This window comes from Haliotis rubra, unplaced genomic scaffold (genome assembly GCF_003918875.1).
Source record: "Haliotis rubra isolate DU_JTF1 unplaced genomic scaffold, ASM391887v1 Scf6, whole genome shotgun sequence".
Taxonomy (NCBI): Eukaryota; Metazoa; Mollusca; class Gastropoda; order Lepetellida; family Haliotidae; genus Haliotis; species Haliotis rubra.
In genome coordinates this window covers 2,497,108-2,523,704 of record NW_025767301.1, presented here as the reverse complement: position 1 = coordinate 2,523,704, position 26,597 = coordinate 2,497,108, and the positions used below count along the sequence as shown (strand labels likewise).

At 39.7% G+C, this 26,597-nt stretch overlaps 1 protein-coding gene across 1 annotated transcript; it reads left to right on the top strand.

Annotated features, from left to right (window-relative positions):
- The first annotated feature begins 23,632 nt into the window (after positions 1–23,632).
- On the top strand, positions 23,633–26,597 carry LOC124255373 (ADP-ribosylation factor 1-like). The gene is made up of 3 exons (XM_046689269.1): positions 23,633–23,862; positions 25,219–25,527; positions 25,888–26,597. Exons 1-3 carry the CDS (start codon positions 23,751–23,753, stop codon positions 26,034–26,036), a joined length of 570 nt encoding a protein of 189 aa, XP_046545225.1. The 5' UTR covers positions 23,633–23,750; the 3' UTR covers positions 26,037–26,597.

Here is a 26,597-nt window from a genome sequence, read left to right as displayed (position 1 = left end):
TTCGTTGAAAGAGCATTTATTTGAGATAAACTTTCAAAACACTTGTGTGAAGTTTTTTCCCCAGTTTTCTCTTCTTTCACGAAAGCAACTTGATAAATTTGACAGATTCCTGAAAACTCGTAAATACGTGTGAGGGTAAAAAAGGCGTGCCGTCCAAAACGACAAGATTTGAAGTTGTGGGGCGGAAATGCCTCTGTAACACTTGCCAGGAATTCTTCAGACTTTTTGCCCAAGCTCTCTAGTTGTCGACACTATCGCCTCATTATTCCGCTGTTCCCGCCGTTGATTATAGTATCCTTTCGACTGATCAAAGGGGATTTCCCATCAAGGGCGGTAACTCTGTCCAGACAGACAACTCTGAGCAGTGTGTGTGGCATTTCGACAAGCAAACCTATCAAGGTTTGGGCAAAAACCATTTCACTTTCTTTGAAGATTCGCGATTCGGCGGCATTTGATGGAGTTCCATGCTGCTTCGTGAAGTGGATGAATGTTATAATTGCTGAGAAGCCATGATTGGCTTTGACGCCCCCTCCTGGAGCGCATGCCACCCATGTAGCTCTCAGCCAATCAGCTACCTCCTTACATCAGACTCCTGTTTCAAGCAGGGTCATAGGTCAGTCTATCCTGTCTCATAAAATTTACCCCATCCAAACAAACAAGTCCGAGATCTTAAATCACTTGTCATTAAAGATAGGAAATAAGGTTAAATCAGATACATTAAGATACATATCAAACGTAATGGTTGCGTTTTCCCAGATATATCTTTGTTGCGTAAAGTTCCTAGAACAGAGATAGCTCTACGTGCCCATAATGAACGTGTTTGTATGCCAACGGGTTTATAGCACGCAGTGTACGTTACAATACTGCAACATACAAGTCGCATATGTCTCTTAAAGAAATACATTACAGCGATAGCTTTGTATCTAATGACACACTAAAGAGACAAATGTAGGTTTTAACTGATATTAAATATTTTTTAAGATGGGACGTTCACTTTAAAAAAGACATACTTCATCGGGTATCCAAATCGAGAGACGATGCATAAGTATATACTTTGATGCTATCTCAAAGAGGGTGGGTTATTGTCGAAGTATATCCGGTACAGAATGCATACGCTTCTCACATGCTTTAGTGATATATACATCTCAAAGAAAGATACGCATCGCTCACTGTATATTTACAGTGGTAAACATAGGCGGATCGGGGGGGGAGTTCGCTCTATAGAGTTACATCCCTTGAAACCTATGAATTTTGGTTCGATTCCAAGTTTACCCCGATTATCTTTCAGGATTCGTCTGCACCATAGGTTATGGGTTTCGCCAAAGTCGCAAACGTCTGAAAAACTTGGTCGCTTCGCTGTTTCCTCCAACACAGAGCTGACATGCCGTGATATAACGGGGATATCATTAAAATGTGACGTCATGCTCAACTCACTCACTCACTAAAAAGGAAACGGTGTAGTTATTTTTAGACAAAACATTTGTTGATAATTCTAAAGTGACATACTCACATTTAAATACAGATGAAGTAAATTACCTAACGACATATATTTTACCTGTTCCACGGCTGTAGTTACGTGACCTCCCCTTCGATCGCTTCCTATCCCCCTTGTCTTGACCTGTGAAGATCCGGGTTAAAGTTGGCCTTCAACAACCCTTGCTTGTCGTAAAAGGCGACTAAAGGGATCGGGTGGTCAGGCTCGCTGACTTGGTTGACACATGTCATCGTATCCCAGTTGTGTAGATTAACGCTCATGCTGTTGATCACTGGATTGTCTGGTCCAGACTCGATTATTTACAGACCGACGCCATATAGCTGGAATATTGCTGCGTGCGGCGTTAAACAACCAACCAACCAGCAAACTATCATAATTGGCGTCCTAAGATAGAACTCAGTGTCTGTGACGATCGGGACAAACGTACGGAGCCCTGGTACCAATTCTTCAGCGGGTATCAATGGTACTTTGGACATTTATCTAGATGAGGTGACGCCACAGGTAGATATATCCAAAGGGTGCACGAACTGATTATGATAATATGTTTCTGTACTTTGATTTTGTTTAGGGTACATTTCTGTATACAGAAATGACCCGTAGAACTAATATATTTCGTATATGGAAATATACGTGTAATGATATTTTAAGGAGTGTAAGATATGTATAATCGTAGATTTACTAGTGCGATGTCGATGGTGGTGATGATGATGATGATGATGATGATGATGATGATGATGATGATGATACATTGTTTACCAATGGGTTAAGCTATTATAAACGTAAAGGAAATAGTAACATGATAATTGCGATGACAACGAAAGTGATGATGATGATGATGACGATGATGATGATGATGATGATACATTGTTTACCAATGGGTTAAGCTATTGTAAACGTAAAGGAAATAGTAACATGATAATTGCGATGACAACGAAATTGATGATGATTATGATGATTATGATGATGATGATGATGGTGATGATGATGATGATGATAACAGAATCAATTTCAGAATCAATGACAAGCAAGTACGTGATTACCGATGTTGATTTTTGTTACATATTTCAAAGGTTCAGCCACTCAACAGTGACGTATCCACGGTGTGATGCAGCACCGTCCTAATTCATGGCGACATGTTTACATATGAAACGTCGAGACAGAAAGTCTACAAAAACACCGGCGCTATACCCTCCTTGTTGTGGACGACCGCCGGACAAAAATGGGGGACAAATTGCCCCTTCTGGTTGAGAGGTGGGAGACTTCGATAAGTCGTCACACACGATGGTAAATAGGGCTTGGATAATACACGTACAGACCAGTGTTCTCTACGTGGACGTCCTACACCAGGACAATACAAATCAGTTCTTGTTAGGAAGACAGACTCTCTGGAATATTGCGGCGTTAAGCAACAAACAGATATACGAAAACATACACACGAAAATAAACTTGGCAAACCTTTGTGCTCTCTCTCTCCCTCCCACCCTTTCTCTCTCTCTCTCTCTCTCTCTCTCTCCTCTCTCTCTCTCTCTCTCTCTCTCTCTCTCTCTCTCTCTCTCTCTCTCTCTCTCTCTCTCTCTCTCTCTCTCTCTCTCTCTCTCTCTCTCTCTCAATATATAGACAATTTATAAGTATACCTAACCAATTCAGTTTATATGCAACAGGTTTATTGACATCGGGTGCTCCTATGTTGGACTGGTTTGTAATGTATTTCGTAATCTAATGATCTATAAATATTCATATTCATGTCGAGTTCTGTGAACCTTCTGGGTACTGGGGTGTTGTCAGATGTGTTCTGTCAAAATAGCAGAGAGTCTTCTCGGCATTTGGCCGATAGTAATTGCAAATACTCCGATCTTCAGTTACACCATATCGAAGATAATCATTGTTACGTGTGTCGAACATATAGTTGTATTTAAGTGAAAGAGGCGGTGGGGTTGCCTAGTGGTTAAAGCGTTGGCTCGTCAATCCGAAGGTTCGATTCCCAATATGGGTACAATGTGACCCATTTCTGGTGTCCCCGCTCTGATATTACTGGAATATTGCTAAAAGCGGCGTAATACCATACTCACTTACTCACTCGAAGTGAAAGCTTGGTCACTGCTTATTCCTTCTCCAGTCACAATTTCGCAGATGTGTCGACCTCAGATAACTCGAAGTACAGTATTTATTGACTCCATCAATTTCGGCACAGCAACGTGTAACTTTATAATATGTGTATCTCTGTCCATAAACTAATGCTTAAAAGTGTTTCCCTACTGAAAACAAAACTTTGATCGAAACAAAGAGCAAAATTGAAAAGAAGCCCAAGCAAGATGGGAGATGCAGAACCGAGGAATGTCCGTATGTGCTTCTTTCGGGGCTTTTGTATTACAGAAAGGGATGGGCGGAAGGGAAAAATGTGCTTCAGGGATCGTCGGACAGGCTTGTATCTCGGGGCTGGTATATGTCGTGTGGGCAAGAGGAGCAGACAGGCGTGGCATGTCTTTGAATTATAAACTTTTCAAACATATTAAAATGTATTTGTAAGTTTATTATCGTTTCCAGAAAACCACTCCCATCTTATACTCAGTAATTCTCTGCAGCTAGATATGACTCCGATATTATCCTTCAGACAAACATTCTGACATAACCTCCTCGTTCAGTATATGAAATATCGCGGTTTAATTTAAGAGAAACACTTTTAAGCATTTATTTCATTTTCAAAAGTTGATGAAAAATAAATAGGTTCAAAAATAGCCTGTTCATTCAAATGTACGGGCAGACATATCTTGTGGTATTTTTTTCCTCTTATTATCTAAACAATAAAAACCGATCACGTCCTCAGCTAGCAAGATCTAAAGCGTCTCGGCTCCATAACTTCTCTATATCATTTACAGGGGAGCTACGAAGTAATGTCATAAGACAATTAGTATGATATACAGCCCACACGAAACGGCTCTCACAGCCAGGAATTCCTCCCCATGTGTAACTGAGCAGTGGTGAAAGTTTCTCCTGTGGTTTTACTTATATCGTTATTGTAGGTAGACCTCGCAGACGACAGGAACGCCGAGAGAAATTTCCTAGCGTTGAATGCCTGATTTAATGGGACGGTAACAAGGGGAGGTAATTGCTGTGTCGGATGAATCGGGGATGTGGCGAGGTAAGGCGCCTGGGGGGTGGGAAACAGCTGAATAAATCATGTTTTCCTTGACTGACGAGCTTCTAATATGATCAGTGACGGAGGCTGTGATCACAGAATAACTTCTTTTTTCGGCGTCAGGTGGCGGTTTGATAGAAAAATTCCGCCCTGTCACTCTCTGACGCGACCACCCCAAACTTCCATCATGGCCGATGCTATCTTCAAGTCCCCAGTTTCCCAAATTCCCAGGAAATAATTCAACACTCATGATGAGGCGTCGGTCTGCGCGGTGTGGAGCTTGAAGACTTGTCAGTCACGGAAATCACGTTACAAGAAAGATAACCAGATCTCCGTGACGAGATTTACGCATGATTGGAAACATCAGCGTATCGAGATAATCCGTTATTTCAATACAGCCATTACATATTTATCATTGTCAAGAGGAAGTTCAACTGTCAGTCGGGTCATCTTTACATTGACAACAATATATTTGGCGACGGAAAATCTGGCGTTTTGTTACAAACGAAAAAATCACAACTAAAACTGCAAAAGAAATGTCCGATGATATTAAATTTGGCCTACTTCTTATGAAATTAAATAACGTTTAATCGTTATTAAATACAACAAATTGAAATGAGAATTTTTTCCCATTTTTTCAAGATTTTGGCCTGGAATAAAAAGCCGGTAGCTTGCCATACATTTCCAACATGCATTTAACAATAAGACCCCTTGCAGCACGCTCAAACTCCACATCAGCGTGCGTATGGTGCGTTAGCAAAAAGGGAAAAAAGATTATAAGATGTTAATGTAACGTTTGAAAGGACGTCTTTAACTGTGCTTTCATTTGTGCCAAAGATTCAGCCAATCTCAAGTAGTCAGACAGAAAATTCCACATCTTTGTAACTGCTACTCCGAAAGTGCGATATCCAAATGTTTTGAATATATACGAGATGACAGCTGCCTCTCTCTGGTTGCAGGAACGGAGACATCTTGCAGGAGTATTCATCTGCATGAGATCTGACAAGTATTTTGACATTTCAATAACAAGTGAGCTTTAATTTGAAACCTAGGCACCAAAACAACGAAAATGGCCATTTTTTAGCAACTGCTGCAAAGCATATAACACATATACGCACAGATACACGCTTACCCTCACACACACGCACGCGCGCACACGCATGCATGCACGTGCACACCACACCACACCACACCACACCACACCACACCACACAAACCACACCAAACCACACCAAACCACACCACCCTAAACCACACCACACCACACCACACCACACCACACCACACCACACCACACCACACCACACCACACCACACCACACCACACCACACTAAACCAAACCAAACCACACTAAACCAAACCACACCACACCACACCACACCACACCACACACACCACACCTCTTTTTGACAGTCTTGGGGGACTTAAAAACACGTTATCATCAGTTTTTATCTTGACATAGAAACTATCCATTACATTTTTTCGTGGAAGTTGTTACCTGTCAGGTAAAAATGTCACCTGTGGCACCTGTTAAGATGAGACAATTACAACAACAGCAAAGTAGCGACTGTCCACGCTACGCCGACGTCACGGTTAATAGACGAGAACGAAGTTACGGGGGGGGGGGGGGGTTTAACGTTATTCTTTTTAAAGGCGTCTTATCGAGAACAGCGTTCAGCTATGACCAAGTGACACAAGCCTGTTTTGTAACACGATCTCGCGCTAACAATTTCGATATTTCTCCATATGCAATCTGACTCTGTTATAATTACCAAGAGGTGAAATTGACATAGATGTGAATGGTGTCATGATAATTGCGACGACGACGACGATGATGTTGACGACGACGACGAATATTATGTTGATGGGACAATGATGAAGATATTCGGTACAATTCCACTAAATTAAGGTATTTGTTCCGAACATTCTCATCATTATTTTCAAACTGTATGTATTTCAAAGAATTATGATGATATATTCATTGCGGTTTTAACATCATATTTTCAGCATATATTCGGCGCGTATTAAAGTTAGGGACTATGTTTACACAGCCCATGAAATATAAATCTACCTTTCGCGTGTCAAAATTATTATGTTTTTCGATGCAAAAATAAAATCTGCAATTGCAAGAAATGATAATTGCGGCTATTTCTAATTGCGGATCACGATCGCCTCTGCTTGCAGCCGCATAAGTTTTATGATATTCTTGGTTCAACAACAACATCATAAATCAACACGCACCGATACTATCACCAAGATCTTCAGACAGTGAATAAAAGATGATCTCGGCCCTTCAAATCTCGCCACTAGGGGGCCAGAACGAGAGTAACGTGTAATTTTCTCTATCGGTGGGTGTGTCCAGGCCCGTATCTTCATTGTGTCCATAATGAAATTTTCTTGTTCTCATGCGAAGTTCTCCGCGTTGCATTACACTGGGGGTGATTTGAAACTGACGGGTGGCTTGAATTATAACATGACTCCGTGAAAATGGAAAATGGATTCGGCTCTTAATTACTACCTTCATCTAGCTGATCGCTCACTAAAAGAAACACGATAACGTAGGACAGTGAACGAACGGCCTTCAAAGGGGATGGAATTGACACTTCATAAAGAAAATTATCTGTGCGTTTCTTCTATTGTAGTTTTCTCTTCAGCCGATAAAGTCTTTTTTATGGTAAAACATGTGCCTAATTTATCATTCAGCTAATTCCGGCGCTATTTGTGAGAGTTCTGTAAATAGTTGTTTTATCTCAGGCAAGGGAGCATTAATTGCGGATGAAGAAGAGTTGTAATATGAAAATAATACGACGGGGACGAGGGGAGACTAGATACAAAACAGACAGCACGGAGGCGAGACACGTGGGCTTGTCTTCGCTCCATGCTAATGATTTGGGGGACGAACTCATATTATGGTGCGTCTCGTTCTTGGTTTTAAGTAAATATGGTTTAAAACAAACAAACATTTCAAATAAAACTGTGTTTATCTTTTTTGACATGTCAGTATAGCGGTGTGCATTGTTATGTCATAAACATGGGTAAGAAAATAATATATTTCTAAAACGTTTACTACATTATTTTCTACAAATATCCTTGTATTTTAATTAGATCAGTGTTCATGCCCAAAGGAAAGTTAACTCAAATCGCTGACAGAAAATAGATTAAGTCGTTGGAATTTTGAAGAAATAGAAGAGATTATTTTTGTGGGTTCCCTTCGAAAAGACATTAGTAGGCAACGGTCGACATAGTTCCCATAGCTAAACATTGACTCTTAATAGTCCGAGCTTTGTGAAACCTTTGTGAACCAGTCCCCTGATACCCCCTACATCCATCGACACCCAGTCAAGCCTGTACGTCTGATGAATTAGACAATTTCGGAACTAACGATTCAGTATAACATGGTATTGTCCTTGTATACAGAGGCAGACTTTCCTAAAAATATTATCCGGGATGCGAACCAAGTGATATATGGGCCACACGTGAAAAATCCAAATATCACTCCAGTGTTAAAACATTTTTTCTAGGACGATTGTGCTTCTTCAAACACTATTACTCAATACGGAATGTGTGGACCTCCGTGTCTTGGTAAACAGTAGGGAGGGGCGATTAATTAAAATACCAGGTTCGAATCGAGACTCTTGAGTAGGCCTCTATTCAAAGATTGTCATTCCTTCACCCAAAACAATCACCTACTTTCAAATGTCAGGAAAATCAATTAATTACAGGAAAAAAACCCATTAGAGTCATCGTCCCCCTTCAGTCAGTGTGTCGGGTATTCTGGAGATTTTCTCGGGGCTCGTAGTCAGATAAATCAGACTACGGAGAACCCAGCACGATTTAAACTGTCCATTATCCCGGAACAATGCGCTCTCAACTTTGATTGACAGCTGTCATAAGAGTACGGGCATTAAGTTTCGACTTATCTGTCTGACGACTTGAGGCCACTTTTTTAATGTCTATTCGTTTCAGTGAGTTTAGAATAACAACAAGGGCCTGTAAAGATGACACCAAAATATCGGAGAATCATAGGTAAATATTTGAGTCACTCCCGGAAGAAAGCTGGGGTCAGAATCGTTGAAACGGACAATGAAATTGACATGGTTAAATATTAGACGACATGACACCTTGGCGCGTCACTCATTGCAAGATACCACGGACATAGATGACAAAAAAGCACAGTCAATAAACATGGTAATAGAAGAAGCTGGTGAACAAATAACGTGAAAGCTAATTACCTTTGCGAAGAGCTAGGAGGAAAGTGTTATTTTTTCCCATGCCCGGTTTCTAATGCAAGTATGTACAGTCATTCTGTCGCGCTGCTTGTTTTGTTAGTATTGTATGATGAATGATATTATGTTTGGTTAACTTTCCGTTGACAGTGTAAATGAAATCTACAAACGCCGCCTTGAGTGTTGACATACTGATATTATATATAGCCCGTACTTAGGGCGAGCACACACCCGTAAACTATCCTTGGTAAATGTCAATAAGATCACATATCTATTGAAACAATAGGATCTATAAAATAATCTGTGGAGAGAGAATAGTGTCATTACAGTATAGCTGAAAACGCGTTGAACAAACCGATTGTATTCACTAGCTGGTGGCACGACCAAAGGGAAACAACTCTGTATTGAGTGTCGATTGCTATAAACATGATTGCTTGTGAATGAAACAGATGTAATTAATATCATTATAGCTGATAGCAGTTACATCCACACATATGTAAATAAAGAGATAGTTGTAGTAATGTGAATAACAAATCTGATAACTTATCGCACGGAGTGGCCTGACGTGAAGAAAGAAAAGTTTCCTCTGATATATATACCACAACATGAACGGGTTTCAGTTTCAAGAACTGTTGAAGTTGTAGTGTATACAAAATATTGTAATGATAATATACCAGTATTTATGTACAGAGGAAGCTACACTCACTGCATAGCACTACAGCCGTAGATGAAATCTGTTAACTTTGCTTCTGAACGATTTGATAAAACAGTCCAAACCAAATAATAGATAACAACTACCTTAACACAAAGTAATGAAAAGTAACTGTAAGCGTGTTGTTAATTACAATTTTCAATGCACATACGATGTTATGATTTCAGTTTATTTCATTTTGTCTATTTCATTCTGTCTCTTTTGTCTAGTTCCTGTGTGTTCTATTTGTGTTGTATTTGTACTGGTGAGGTATTCACAAATGCAAAGCTTTGCTTGTTTACCAAACCAGATTCTTTCATGAATAAAAATATGTTTAAACCACTTTGCTACACGTTCCTATGCTCTCAATGTCACAGACTGACTGACTGAGTTTAGTTTCACGCCGCTTTTAGCAATATTCCAGCAATATCACGCCGGGGGACACCAGAAATGGGCTTCACACATTGTGCCCATGTGGGGAATCGAACCCGGGTCTTCGGCGTGACGAGCCAACGCTTTAACCACTAGGCTACCCCACCGCCCCCTCTCAATGTCAACTCCATCAGACATATATTTTTTCCAAAGAAATCAAATTTAACACGTAATACATAATCTATCTCAAAACTGAAAAGAAAAATTGCTGATCAGCAGGTGCGCATCAGATGTGCATTTATAACATAAGCATGGGACACCGTCGAATATATACTACAGTAAATATGTATAATCAGTAAATATGAATATTTACTTATTTTATCAGTGATTAACTGATTCCGTCATGGATTATGTATATTTATATTTACTGAAATCTACACTGATTCATTATACATATTATACCACTACCCGTAATCCGAACAACAATGCTCCCAGTCAAACCGTCCGGATTAACGAATGTCCGCATTAGTCATTGGTCGGCAGTATAGTCCCTATAACTATGTGTAGACTTTCCCCGCATCCATACCCACTGAGAAGACTGTGAAACGAATCTGGACAAACGAGGTTTCACTGTATGAGAGATAGTTTACAGTGAGTGAGTTTGGTTTTACGCCGCTTTTAGCAATATTCCAGCAATATCACGGCGGGGGGACACCAAAAATGGGCTTCACACATTGTACCCATGTGGGGAATCCGGGTCTTCGGCGTGACGAGCTAACGCTTTACACGATGTTACAGGTGTCATCATGTAGACAAGCTTTTCTGATGGTTTATAGTTTCTTGGATGTTGCATACAACAAATCAGGGATCTGATGAACTAAGGTGACGGTCTTGTCTTGGGGTAGCCTAGCTCCCATCATGTAAAAAGTAGTCTCAGCGCTCGACTTGGTTGAGGTTGTTTGGTTCCCAATTGCAAGATCGCACCCAGCTCCAGTGCCAGGTGGATATGGAAGACCGCCGCCATATAGTTGGAATAATGCCGTTTAAATGTAAAACTAAATTCACGTGGTAACGTCGACGTCATCAGTGATTTTAATCCAGACATATGTTTTAATGTATTTGTAGTTACACTTCTGAGAACGCAACAACAATATCACTAATCTTTGTACAAAACCCAGCTCCAGTGCCATGTGGATATGGAATATTTGATAATGCCGTTTAAATGTGACGTCATGATAACGTGGACGTCACAGTGATCTAAAACATATGTTGAAATGTATTTGTAGTTACATCTTTTGAGAACAAAACAACAATATCACTAATTTTTTTAACTTTCAGGGATGAGGGAAATATATCTCTGTTTTTAGGGATTAGATATTCATTATAACATAACATTGCATCTTGTTTAAGAAAATAATTACACAAGACTTCTAATTGCTGCATCCTGCGTGTGGTCAAGTCCTATAGATTACTTTCACGGGGTTAGCCTTCTGGTTAAAGCGTTCGCTCGTGACGCCGAAGACCCGGGTTCGATTTTCCACATGTTGGAGCTCCCTATTTATCAAGCAATGACTATTACCATTTCTGTTAGATGGTAATTTCAAACATAAATCTTTTTACTAACAAGTTTTAACATAACGTTAGTATTAGGAAAACAATATGATAGAATGGACATCTCCTCACATTTCTGACAGTTTTCAAAATAACACCATATCATGTGCCTTGTGAATGAGTTATGACAGTACTTAGTTGAAATGACATATTTTATACTAAAATAAAACTAAACCAAATCTTGTTTCACTGATTCCACAGCAGAGGAAGGAAAGGTCGTTTTTGAAAATGCCCCAAACAATTTCACAAACTAAGTGTTTGTCTACTTCTCAGGCTCATCCCACCTTACCGTTCTCATCCCAAGTGAAAATATTTCTCGGCCTAAGTCCTCTGTGGTTTACGCTCAGAAGTTGTCCTTATGATCGGGCATAATACATGCGTTAATGATGGTAAAGTCCCACAGTTTATTCTGTCTCACAGTTCCTGAACCACATTATTTTCCCCACTTCCTTGCCTTCCTTGCAATGCTAAAGCTCTAAATGAAGCAAGTCTAGATTTTCCCATGTTCAGCAATTTCACTGGGGCTCCTTTTCAATTTAAATGGGTATATTTGTTACTATCAAAATTATATATATTCAGAGACGAAGCGTTAGTCTAAGCCCCACCTATTTCATGGTTGCAAGATTTCTTGCTGATAAATTAATTTGGGTCTGCTGAAATAAATATATACAATATATCTCCGTGGTTCAGTATTTTCTTATTTCGCATGGCATGGCCATTCTGTCTCTTTTATATTTTATACACGAGATTGCCAAGGACTTATATAGGGAATCAAACTATTTCTATTCTATTTTCTTATCGTGGCTTTTGGGTGGGGTCGGTTGAATACGTTAAATGAAAATTATAATGTGAAAGTTTCACCTATATGTCTGTAACCAAGGTGTACAGAATCTATTTAATAAGATGATAAAATACAAGGAACACACACAAGACGATGTAACACAACGAACGACACATCATGAAATAAGCTCACGATTTAATTTTACATTCTGTTCTTTTTGTCCCCACACAAAAATACCCGAAACGTGAACAGTTCATGAAGAAGATCCGTTTATTGGGTCATACAATCATATCTCCATAAACCAGACCGTGCCCGCTTTACCCACGTCTACCCCCTTTAATTATACATATATCAAAAGAACTGCATTTGGCTGATAAAATCTGTTTACAATAAACGCGACCCTTTAGACTATTATTCACACGTCTCCGAGCTTCTCAACCGGAACAGGAAGGACACACAGACGGGACGCCAGCCTTCGAGTTACATTAGAATCAACGCGACCCATCCTATTGTCGAATAGGCTGTGATCTGCGTCCGTGAAATTCTCTTTCATGCTTTAAAAGAAGAAATTTGTCAAAACTGTTTGAGTGGGGGAAAGATATTATCTCAAATATGATCAAATTAAAGACCGCGCTGAATAGATTTGACATTTAGCTGTGTATCTCTTTCATAGCAAATTTACCGTATCTTTGTGATTATCATAAACGCTTTTCTGAGAGGTAATATAAATGATAGATAGAATTTGGGGCATTCGAAATGGGACTGGCGATGACGAAACAAATGAACTCTTCAGAAGGTGTCTGTTTGGACGGTTAATTCACGTCATGATATCACCAGCAAGGTTAAATTGATACTGAGATTATTTGATAAGCCTATCGTGTTTCAGTGCTCCCTATATTAAACGCCCTATGCTGGATGCGGCGGTATGGCGCATGCGTGAGGCACCCCCTTTGTAACACAACGTTGCAGGCGCCATGACGTGAACATAAATGCGGAGAGTGTCTGCAATAATTGAAATAAACTTTGATGAGAAAAGTAAATTGATTTTATGTAACTGCAAACAATGAGTCTCATTTAACGCACGGCTAAGTGTGATTGGCGTTTCATAAACGCAACTTACATATATGGTAACTTGAAAATAATCTTCATTTTGCGTCTTATGCTCAATCAAAATGTATCATGTTTGCCTGGGAGTAAAGTATCAATTGTGGTCTATGTAGGTCACGTGGCACTTAAGGTCTTCGGATCTGTTGGCATGAATCGATGTCTATCTCTAAGGGTGAAACTGACAAAGAAAGGGGAAAGGCCATTAGCGTTATCGTTACCAGCGATATGGTGGTAAATCCCTCTGCCGGAACCGAAGAGTGGTCAACTTCAGATTGTAACTGATGGCCCTTCTCTATTTATCAACGAGTGAGTGAGTGATTTGGGTTTAACACCACAGTATTACAGTTAAATCACTGCGTGGGAGCTTGACGAGTGAGGAAAGCTTGGGGGGTTATCATGCAGGTCTTAGGCGTTTCCGTGACAATGAATTTTTAACGCAATTTAGTGATTTTTGTAGGATCTCTTACATTCTTTAAAATGGGACAAGGTTCTGTCAAATTGTCAGTTCCAGCTGGTTGATTACTAAAGTCATACGTAGATTTTATCATGTGTATCAATCTGTCGGCGATCACACTCATGTCACCAGGATAATGTCTCGATCTGTGCTTGAAATTGGTGCCACACTAGTGACCCCTGCTTGTGTTAAAACACAAGATCTAAGTAGTGTATGAACCAAATGTAAATTGAATTCTTTTAAAATACGTGTGCGTGACTGCATGCCTCTTTATGTGTGTGTCCATGCGTGATTGTGTGTTTGTTTTACCGCAATCAGTCATATTTCAGCTACAAGACGGCTGGCCGTTACTATTAGTATCAGATAATCAAGTGATTGGTATTGTGAGCGAACATCAAGGCCATCGGGTAACGGTGCAAGCAATGACTTAGTGAGTGAGTATGGGTTTACGCCGCTTTTAGCAATATTCCGGCAATATCACGGCGGGGGACACCAGGAATGGGCTTCATATATTGTACCCATGTGGGGAATCGAGCCCGGGACTTCAGCATGGCGAGCGGACGATTTAACCATTTGACTATTAAGTACCCTATCACGACAATATGGGTTCCTGTTGATCAAAATCTACTTGCACAAAGCGATCTTAACGATAAGATCGTAACTTCTATACACTAACATAGACTTAAGACGGTCGTAGCACTGAGATCGCTTTGTACAAGAGGGCCCAGTTCCAAAACGAGGGGCGATGGGGTAGCCTAGTGGTTAAAGCGTTCGCTCGTCACGCCGAAGGCCCGTGTTCAATACCTCACATGGGTACAATGTGTGAGGCCCATTTCTGGTGTCCACCGCCATGGTATTGCTGGAATATTGCTAACGAGGAAAAGGATGCCGAGTTCAGCTTCAGATATTATAATTCTCTCATTCTTGGTAAGAAAAATATATTAACAAAACGTGAATTACGTATAGCCGCATAATTAGCATAAAAAGAGTAAAAGGCGTTTATTGTACAATCTGAATTTATACACAATTACATCAACGCCTTTTTGTCTGGAGTGCACTTAGGTTGACATCAGATGTGTTGATGTTGGTTTTCGGAATGGCCGCTATCTAAAATCACATCGGCAACAGGGAGCTGTTATTGAACGGATTCATCCATCGTGAAGCACCATGACTCCATCGTTATTGCGTTCATTTAGAACTGTTCTCAAATATTATCATCCACGTTCTTTTTGTATATTTTGCAGTCCCATAATATTTACGGGTTGGAAAAATAGTAATGAGATTGTTGCAATATTTACTCTTTAGTTTGCTTCTGACAATAGCCACGATGGCGAAACGTATCCGAACCCGACAGACTCAGGAAACAAGCCATCCAGAGCTGTATTAATCTCTGTATCCGGCTTATGTCACCAGGATCAAAATTCAGTACTGCAAACAATCCAGAGTGTCACGGCTTAAGTCCAGCTGTCAGGTTACACCTCGGGTAACTGAACAAATAGACATGTTCACGGTGAAATTCATAACACCATCACTGGGGTCGCCGGGCTCATGGACTCTTAACGGCCTCTTCCTAAAACTTGTAAACCGTCAGCGACAGAACTCGTGTGTAAACCGTTCTCCCAATGAGCCATGTTGGGACACCCGATTCAGCGATTACTCAAATCACTGTTTTGAAATCGGATCAATGGAAATGAAATGTCCGCCCGCGTTTTGAATTGACGCGGATATGCTATCCTCTTCAAATTTACGATACCTGACTCTTTCCCTCCCTCCATAACTAGAGAGCTTTGCTGAAACACAAACAAGTGCCGCTTAGCACATCGCGAACAAAATCATTACAGAACGGGGAAGTTTGCGGACGGGAGGAGACGGGCTATAAAAATACAACTTTGATTACATTCTGTGTATTTACGCCGAGGTCGTATGCAAGGGAGGTAACTCGATATCTTTAAGCTTTTCTCCTGTGTCCGAACGTGCACTCGGTGTCATCTCACCTCTGACCCGACCTCTTCACTTCTCGTGTACGCCACCTGTCCCCCATCTTGGCAAAATTGTTCCACGATTTCGACGGCGTGTGCTTGCTTGAGAATCGATTTGATTGGTTTGAATCAAACGTCGTATGTTGCGATTGTGGCGAACCGTAAAAACACCGCCTCGCTTTCTCGTTACTTGTGAAATGTTATCGGGTGCATTTTTGTATTTCACATTAAGATGCCACGTTTAAAGACAACACAGAGTGTTTTCCAAACGTAGCAGATTCGGTTACCTGCTTGTTCATTAGGGGTATTTAAGTGATTTTCAATAGTAGCTAGGTTTTCACGTTCGCAATCATGGTGGCACCGCAACGCCAAAGGTTCCGCTGGCTAGCATTTCCTTTCAAATCATTCAGGGAAAAACCATTCGAGAGTCGACATTCCTCGCTGGGTGGAAACGGGTGCATGCGCGCAATGTTAAAATCGTTTCCTGCACTAATTCTAGTTTGTTATTAAACACTCGTGTCAAACGCAGGGTCATCAGTTCGAAGCTATTTTTTCTGCATTACGAAAGTTGACGGAAGTTTTTAACAGATACATTGCAAGTAAACGAGTGTCAAATGCATCAAAATGTTAGACATTCTGACAATGTTATTAAAACATCCTTACTGAAGGTCGTTGGATGATGCATGGGGCAACATCTTTTCTTTACATTCTACTTGAAATGCCTGACAGACCTTTCCCTGACTGACACGCAGGCGGCTATTTTAGATCGATTTGCGTGTTATTAAATCCCGACCGCGTCATACCAAAAAACGTTAAAATATGGTACTTGTTGGTCCCTGCCTGGCGCTCAGCATTAATGGGTACAACAAGGACTGGTCGGCTCGGAGTCAGTATAATGTGTCTGAGTGGGGTATTCGTGCTTCACTGCGGTATGGTAACTCGGTGGGCTAGCACTATAAAACCAGCTTCAGTCTGGGCTAGTACAAGCAGCCGCACATACACGTATACACACGCATGCACGTCGTCATATGAGCGAAATATTCTCAAGTACGACGTTAAACCCAATTTCACCTCACCTGTTATTAAATCATTGATAATAACTCAGTCGGTGAGGGAAACAACTGATACATCAATCTGGTAAAAATCATAATAGATGACATTATTATCATCATCACCATCATCATCATCATCATCATCATCATCATCACAATCACAAGCATCATTATCACAATGATTTTATAGAAGCGGACTCCACGTAAAATATTGCTCAAAGCGCATGACATTTATTTAATCATCTGGTTTTCGGTATTTTAATTGAAACAAGTTGTATTTGAGTGATTGTTGATCACGTTAAATAATGATAAATAATTATCATGGTGAACTCCCTTAAGCTTGCTTTGTCCTTAGTGGTATCGGGTCAAATAATCAATGAATCTTACATTTAAAAATTTTAATTGACAAAATTATTGTGAACAATATCCCGATGTCAGGGGTTTTCGACGATGTAAGACAAAAACGCAATTCTTATCCTTAATGTCATTTATATTATTTATTTTACTAACCTTGAGTGATAAATAATATATTCATCTATTATTTCACGCAAAAATATTAAGTGTTTCCTACAGAAATAGCGTAGATGACATCGTATCGGTGAAATCGCTGCCGCTCTCCAAATCCGGGTATTTTGTATGGGTTTTCGACGATGAGCCATACTTTTCGCTCCGCACTGCGAAGGAGTGATGTCATCACGTGTCTTCCTATTTATATACTGCCTGTCACAAGCAGACAACTGGTCTTACCAAATTTTCGCTTGCTATTTTTTGTTATATAGGCAATTGATTTTGCATCTGAAGTGGTATTATGATCTCGATCTCGGGTAAATAATATTGATGTTTGTTTGCTTTTTGTTAAACTTAACTTCCGGATTTCCATTGTCAATAAAACTTCTTACGACAACGACTGGGCATCCGCCCTACCGATGAAACTGCTTGTGCACTCCAATCGCGCGCATACTCCCCCGATATAGCGCGAGCCATGCAATCGTCGAAATCACCAGAACGTCGAATTCAGCTAGCTTTGGGATACCTCTTATTACCGAAGACCAGCATGAATTTTCATCTCCGCTGTGGATATACATCCATGTGTAGCATAAACTTAATTCTTCAACTTTTACATCTGAAACCTGAAGTACACTGGAATTTAGATCAGTGGTTGTATTTATGTGACTCGTAAAACAATAAGGTCATATAATTCCTACATGCTATGATTGGTGATTTTAAAAACAAAATAAATGCACATGTTATGCAGTAACTGACAAATCAAAGCAAATTTGCTTCCGTACTAAATGTCTCATATTGTCCGATTACATTGAGGAGAGCTGCCCATAAAACATAATTATCCTGAAATGTCAGATTTAATTATTGTTTTATTCTGTTTGTTTATGCCCCTGCATGCCTTTAGTGGGCAGGACGACGCCAGGACTAGAAGATCGTGAATCGTGAGGTTTCTTGGATCGTATACGTCGACAATGATTTAAGACGGCAACATTCAAATCCCATTCTGAACCATTCTTCGAGCTGTTACGCCTTCTCAGTGCAAGTTTTAAGTTTTTTCTTTTTCAAATATTTTAGTAATTACCCTTTACATCTATAACATATATCGAGGCAAATATAACTCGTAGAATACTGTGTTCCAACCAAATCTTGAATTACGAATAAAATTACACAATCATGGCCAGCATGTGTTGTGTTCATGTGATGGACGAAGGGAGAGAACTGTACTTTTACCGAGGAGAAGAGAGGCGTTCATAAAATGCCCCCGCCGCTGTTCATCGTTGTCGTTAACGTTACGCTATCTGACAATAGGTGTGGGTATGCTGTGTTACATGGGCAATACTCGCGGTACATCTTGTATGGTAGGCAGATCCGGTGATTGACAGCATGAGCTACAATCTACGCCATGGGGGCATATGCATATAATCAGCGAGGTCACGTACTGTGAGAACTACACTTAGCGCGGCATTTGGAACCTCTTCCCCACCGGAATGCCCGCAGATTTCCAGAACATGTGAGGGTGCCAACCCCTTTGCTACGAGCCCTGTTGTCATTGCAGTACGTAATATGCTATGGAATAATTACCTGGTACGTGCATGGATACCATGAATTCAATGAATCTACTTTTCGTGTTTTCTTGTGCAAACCCCTTGTCTTGGCATACAATTAATGTTTTAGTCGTGTGTCATGTCGGTGTACACAACTGGTGCACGTTCCTACGAAACGCACATGCGACACACAGTCACGAGGGCTCAACAGCCCGCATGCGCTTACGTGTATGGGAATGACTGTGAGTGAGTAACTTTTTACACCCCTTTCAGAAATAGTCCAGCAAAATTACGCCTGGAGACAGAAATGAGGAATTGATTTACGCCAATGACAATGCACTACTGTATCTTTCTATTTATGTTTTCACCGTCACGGTTCCAAAGTGAGTAAAGCGCCTCACAAAGGCCCACAAACACTATGTTTGTTCTGAGTCCATATTGCAACCTCTTGCATTGACTCTTTGGGTGATAAATAAAGTACTGTTGGAAATAAAATAAAAACTGGGGTTTTTTCACAGTTATATCTACAATTTAGGTAGTTAATATGTGAAAGTGTGAAATATCTTTTGAATTAAGTTCGGCCCTAACTACAGTCTCAGTGTATAGGGAGATAGGAAACGTTAAAAAAGGATTTTACTGAGGAGATATTAGTGCAGAAATGAGCATCTTCGGTTTTTTCAAAGTCCGAAGAGACTTATTTGGAGCAGACCATGGCTTTATGCAAATTAGTGTGCGATGATATTGTATAACAAATGACACTTTTTTAATGTCCATCTTGAAATTAGACTTAGCTTCATAATAAACGATAGCAGACGTAAAAATAACTTTAATACTGAAACTATTAAGGATCTAGATACCATTGAGTCTCACTATCACTATAGAAAGAAACAGGTAGGAGAGGTCGTCTCAAAAGCGACCTAATTGCCATCTATAGTCTGATCTATTGTTTTCAGCAGCTGTCCGTATTTTTTCTAAGTTTTGCCCGATTTTACGAGTAAACATGCTTTTCTAGATATCCTATTACGCATCCCACTGAACGCCCAGTAAGGCCGATGTGGGTTATTTCGACATATGCTATTTGCAATGTGTAAATTTTAGGGATACAGAGTAACAGCCTAAAAACAGTTTTTTACTATTTCCGACAGTACTTTAGTCAATCTTCTCTATGTGAAAAACCACGTGAAATGAATGAATACTTAAATATGGTGTATATTATTTTGTTTTTTGTTTTTGTTTTATTTCATTTGTTATGAATACAATGGATACATGGTAAGGCATCATTCCTATTCTTCAATATTACTTGTTTATTTTATATACTTAGTTTGCGATCCATAAAGTATTTCCTACACTTAGTCATCTTAAGTCCTGATACTTTATGGAAGTAGCTAGATTGTAGCTGGAGTAACGCCTCTGATACTGCTGTACCACACAAGGAAGGTTGTGTGTCATCTGCATATTGTCCTAATTAATATACCTCATGTGTTAGTTCTATCGCCATGCCTATACTGCTTGTTGTGGTGTATTCCCATACTGCCTACAGTTCCAAACTGTCTACAGGTTAAAACAACATCATACGGTCCAGTGATCAGGAAGTGAATACACCGATCTGACCTGTTCTACCCCTGCTAAAATGAACTTGACTATAGTCCGTCAACTTAACTTTTGGCACCCTGTTTTTCACAATTTACATAAAACTCCTGAATAATATAAAACACTACTCTGTTCATATGGTAATTGTATACCGTGACCTAACACGATATCGATTTTAGTAATTTTAAAAGGATTATTAAAGATTTTGCCTTTAAACCTGTCATATAATAATTGTAAAACTGTGGAGAGTTTTACGAGGGGTTAACGCACATGATGGAAAATCCAACAACATTGTAAAATGTATGTCAGCGTGATATGTACATGCACTGGTAGTGACATTAGCACGCTTAAGTGATGTCAAAGATCGTCAACACACAGGTTATGGTGAAAACGATGTTGTACAAAGATGACCGGCAAATCATCAAAAGAGTTTACAACTTTTTCAAGCACAAGGCAAAGCGAATTTTTCAATTGAGTGTTTCTCCAAAAGACATTTAATGCCACCAAGATCTGCAAAAGAACATTGCAAAGAGTTATCTCTCATGACACCATTTTTCAGAGCCTGACAATGACGTGGCAGTTAAATCGGGGATCGTCTCAAAACATGAAAAAAAAGAAAGCTTGATGAATTCGATAGAAGGGTTGTGAGAGACGTCATGCGTTGGTTACATCGATCCAGTGAGTCCATATCTTTAAGCAAACTGAAGAAATATTGTTCAAAAGAAGACCATGACATCATTGTATCAAAGCATACCATATGCAAGCTGTTGCTCAAATTTGGATATAGATACAAGAGATTGAGCAACCAGTCTTTAAAGACTTCAATAAATCTTGTTTAAGATGGATTTGTGATGATTATACTGTCCCTTTAGATTTGCTTGCAGGCGTAACAATGTAAACAACATGCACACGTGTCATACCATGTTGTTTGCTGTTCCATCGTATCATTTTACTCCCTTGTATAACTACTTCTATTTTTTATATTTTTATAAGATGGCTTCTTAAGAAGAAGCTTTAATAATTGACATAAAATTATGAAATTTAAACGTTAGATAGGTCATAAGATGTAAAGAGAGTTTGCACAAAAACATTTTGAAGGCATTTTTGGTTAAAAGGTAAATTGTGAAAAACAGGGTGCCAAAAGTTCAGTTGACGGACTATAGTTAGCTGGTTAATTCTATGGTGTCTTCCCACACTGCCTACAGAAGTTTAAAAAAATGACAAGTGTTGGTTGGTAGGACATCTTTATTCATTCTGAGAATTCTCAGACTTTACATGGAGACAAGGATTTATCATGAAAAACTGATAGGTTTTACAGTCTTTCAGTGGTTTTACAGTCTTTTCACACACAACTGACAATCACTTTGCAAACTTGATGAGATGTCCAGCAGCATCAAGGTACTGAAGAGGCGTTTTTCTGCCGCTCGATTTTCTTGATGTTGCAGATGAAGAGGTAGATGTTTGGGTGGGCTTTGGCAATAAGGTTTTTCAGCTTCAGGTGCCACCCCTCAAGGTGGTTGTTAGTCCCCGGGCCAATATTTCCATACTGCGTCCAGATCCGTACCGGAAAACGTGCCTTGTTGTCATAATTCCACTCTTGCGTCACCGCCGCTACAGTCAGTCGTTATGAAACAACGGTGGAAGTGGTCATTTTGTATCACACAAGACAGGCTATTATTAGTGTATATGTAAGGTATCCTAAAACATTGTATCTGTACTATGAGGTCCACACACATTCCAAAGATTTAACCTAATGTCCTCCATAGTTGTATCTGTGATGATATAGTTTCCATTTACATTTTGTGTGTGAGTTTAGTTTTACACCGCACTCTGCAATATTCCAGCTATATGGCGGCGGTCTGAAAATAATCGAGTCTGGACCAGAGCATCGATCTGCGCAATTGGGAACCGATGACATGTTTCAACCAAGTCAGCGAACCTGACCACCCGATCCCGTTAGTCGCCTCTTACGACAAGCATGGGTTACTGAAGGCCAATATTCTAACCCGGACCTTCACGGGTTTCCGTTTACATTAGATCTAGTGTGGTGAATCTATTATTTGAAGTATTATTCACTAGAACGGTAACTTCTCTTGAAATTGATTTGTATGGAGGAATATAATGAAAGCTTTTGAGTCCATATTCACCTATGTACATCTTAGTTTATTTTAAAGATGTCAATACATTGCAGAACGTACATAGACGTTTTTATCTCTTTTTCCACATCTTAATGGTTTTTAACTGTTCCATTTTTTCTTCCATACCTGTACAGTATATTGAAACTAGTTTTAACTTGTTATATATTTTTGCTCGATTTGGGAGGGAAATACGATTGAATGGTGCAAATAGCATTTAACATTTTAATGGTTAGTTCTTACCCCTCCCTTTGTCTTGACTATACGGGTAGCATTGAAGGACGTGGTCCATGAGACAGCAACGAGAATCGCCTGGTTCGCGTTAATTGTCCTCTTTGTCTCCAGGGATTGCATGTCGGCCAGTGGAGGTTTACCGAGATGTAAGATCTGGATATGTAGAGGAGAGCGTCGAGTCGGGATCAGTAACATTAATAAAGGATCTTACATGCAAGTAACTATAAGAAAATCTACACGAAGTACGGACATTATTTGAAGATGCAAAAGTACAGGATCATTATTTTCAGTACATTAGTGGATGCAAACTCTTGTAATAAAATGTTTTTAGATTGTGAATCCGTTAATACTGTCAACATCGTGATATCATGAATCTTGTGCGTGATATCATGAATGTCGCAGAAAGACAGTGTAAGAAAAAAAACATTACGCCCAACGTGGGGCTCGAACCCACGACCCCGAGATTAAGAGTCTCGTGCTCTACCGACTGAGCTAGCCGGGCGCTGAATGGGAGTGGAAAGTTAAATATATTTATTCTAAATTTATCTATGTTTACGTCCGTATTAACATGTTTTATGTTCCTGTCAAATTATGTATTTGTGTCACTTTTAGTTAGTTCATAATATGTTTAAAATGTACACTACTCTTTTCCTAAACTTGGAAAAATGGCGCGCAAATGCAAGGGGCGCAACTCCAAAAGTACAAGTAGGCGGCGCTTCCGGGTAACTAAGCACGCCGATTCTTCACAGATGACTGTTTATTAGAGTAAATACAGCTAATAATTAGTAATTGTGGTAATGAGGTGATTTTATTAAACTCAGTGAGCACAAGGACGCTGATGGGAGCTGGATGTAGCTCAGACAATAATGTCATCAGAGCATCAACCGCATCTTTACAGGACAACGAAACAACGCCTTTCAAAATTCTCATTTTAGGACCAAGTAATGCGGGTGAATATCAACAATGAATTATTAAACAAATCCTAATAATGCCAGGTCATTTCAGAACATGTCATGGCAGGTTATCTCCAGTTGATTGCCCTTGAATCATAGGATAAAAAATGTTTGCGAACATATTGATAGCAGCTCATTCCCATAGTTCATATGAATAAACTCGTATTCCAGCCAAGGCCTACATAAAGTTGTCGAGCACACCTTGGTATAGTGCAAAGTCGTCTTGTTATATGCTGGACAACTCATTCCCTCAAAGAATTTGTTATTGCTATTAATTAATTAATTAATCTACATACACACTACATACATAGTCGGATCCAGGAATTGGGGGGGGTGGGGTGGGGGTGGTCGAGCCCTCTGAACCCCACCTTGGCTCCACCAATGCAAAACATTAACTTCAGTGTCGTCTTTAGTCATTTTCCGGGGGGGGGGGGTCGATCCCCTCCCCCCTCTGGATCCGTCAATAAGTCATACATGTATTTGACAGATGTTTATAATCACGATGAAACTTAGATGGGCTCCAAACTAAAGAACCTCAGCCTCTCAAAACACTTCAATAACAAGCATACTCAGTTCAGGTGGTTACAGTGTCACCTGGTAGCTTGGAATGTTAGTCTTCACTGACCCATGATTGTCATAAGAGGTGACTGACGGAATTGGGTGGTCAGGCTTGCAGAACTTGTTGATGCAAGTCATTGTAGATCGATGTTCATTATGTTGATCCCTTGATTGTCGGTCCTGACTCAGTTATTTACAGCAGGGGTTAAAAAATACCATAGCCCAACACCCGGGTCGAGTGGAATTCTCTGGTCAGTCAAGTAAATATCCACATTAAACTTAACCATGGTACAGTAGTGCCAAACTACTGAAATGTTTTCATATATGTATTTTGATGATGAAATAGAAATGCAATTGCTACCAACTCAAATTGTTAATTGTGGTCAAGTGAATTTAATATTTGGTCAAGTGGATTTTGAAAGTTTACTGGACCTATGTCCAGTGGAGTTTCAACCCCTGTACAGACCGTCATAATCATGGTGCTACAGCTGGAAAATTGCTATACACACAAATACAGTTTGTATCTTAGGTTGTTTACTCCTTTCCTGTACCTTATGTGCTTGGTAATTACATCATAAAATTTATGTTTGCATTAAAGAATGTCTTGAACTTGCTATTACTACCAATTAGACTGAGTCTAGTCCCATTTTGATATTGGAGAAATATAAATGAGACCAATACATGCATCACAGAACAAGTTGCTGTTTGAATACAAGGTTTTCCCAGTGGACCAGTGGACATGTTTACTATCAAAATAAGTTTTCCTGAAATAAGACAGGTTGTGTTTGTTTTCAGGGAAAACCTATTTATTATATTCCTGGCTGTTGGAAGTAAAGGGCGTCCATTCAACAAAGCCGACAGAGGAGTTTAATGTTGAGACTGTTGAGTCCAAGTCAGGGGACAAATTCACTGTGTGGGATCTGAGTGGGGCCCTCCGACATCACAGAAAGAGAAAGTTTTATGAAGGAACTCAGGGAATTGTATTTGTGTATGATGCCAGCACGGACTCGAAACCAGCCAAAGATGACTTACAGTTATTGCTGGAGGAGCGATTTGTGCAGGACGTTCCCTTGATGATTGTTGCTAATCAACTTAAAGAACATGGTAAAATATTTGGATTCTGTCTGTTTTATTTAAAATAATCATATAATGCCTGGATCTGACTCTATTTCATCAATATAGAAACCGTTACCATCATGACAGTCCAGCAAACAAACAAATAGATTGGCTTGGCCTTTCAAAATGGCTATGTGATTGAATTGATTTTTTCTTTTTGAAACAGCTTTGACAAGCAAAAATGAAATATCTCAGCTTTATTGTACGGTTTCAAATAAACTTAGTCTGCAGTGGGAGTGACAATGTCATGGTCTACTTTCAGTATTTATAGATTTCTTTCTTGAGCAACAAGTTACATGTTTCTGTAGTTACATATTACTGACTCACTGAAATTATGATTTCTTTCAGATACCCCATCTGAGGAGGATTTGCTTAATAATCTTGGTGTTAAACAGGATCTGGTGAATAGACATTGGTGCTTAACACGAGTTCGACTGAAATCTCAACAGGATATCGATGGAGCAATCTGTGATCTCCAGAGACTTGTCACAAAGTGAATTACCTCAATGTTTAACCAGCTTCACCATGTCTGTGGAGCCATCAAATTAACATCATCTATCTCTGCAGGGCTAGCATTTCAGTAAACCTACACAAATCCTTGGATCCATTCTGTGGTTCTCGCAATCGTAAATTACCCATCCTTAATTGTCATTAACATTTTACTGACCAATCAGCTATTCTTGTAAAGGAAATTGGTAAGGAAGGGGGACATGAAGACTTTCAGGCTTTCTTTTCCATGTCAGTTTTTGGATGTTGATTTCTTTCTAAACTCCATCACAATCAATTGGAATGGCTACCATCTTGATATTGCCAGCTCATCTTGAGGCACTGGTCTGTTAGACTATGTAGCATACCAAATCAAATTGGCTAATGAAAATCAAGGGCAAGTACCGGTAATTTGAGAATGTAAATGGATATGGGGCTAGTGTAGGTTTACCAGAACACAAGCCCTGGATATATAGAGGATGTCATGCTGGCTGCATTGTCTCTTCCAAATACAACTGACACCTCCAACAGAGATGCCAACCCTTACGCTTTAGGCGTAATTATTACGATTT

What these genes read in the sequence shown, in the direction of transcription:
- LOC124255373 (XM_046689269.1), top strand. Translation starts at nt 23,751, where the DNA reads ATGGGAGCTGGATGTAGCTCAGACAATAATGTCATCAGAGCATCAACC. An exon ending in TTTAGGACCAAGTAATGCGG is followed by an intron (nt 23,863 to 25,218) that starts GTGAATATCAAC and finishes GTTTGTTTTCAG; the next exon opens with GGAAAACCTATTTATTATAT. An exon ending in TAATCAACTTAAAGAACATG is followed by an intron (nt 25,528 to 25,887) that starts GTAAAATATTTG and finishes GATTTCTTTCAG; the next exon opens with ATACCCCATCTGAGGAGGAT.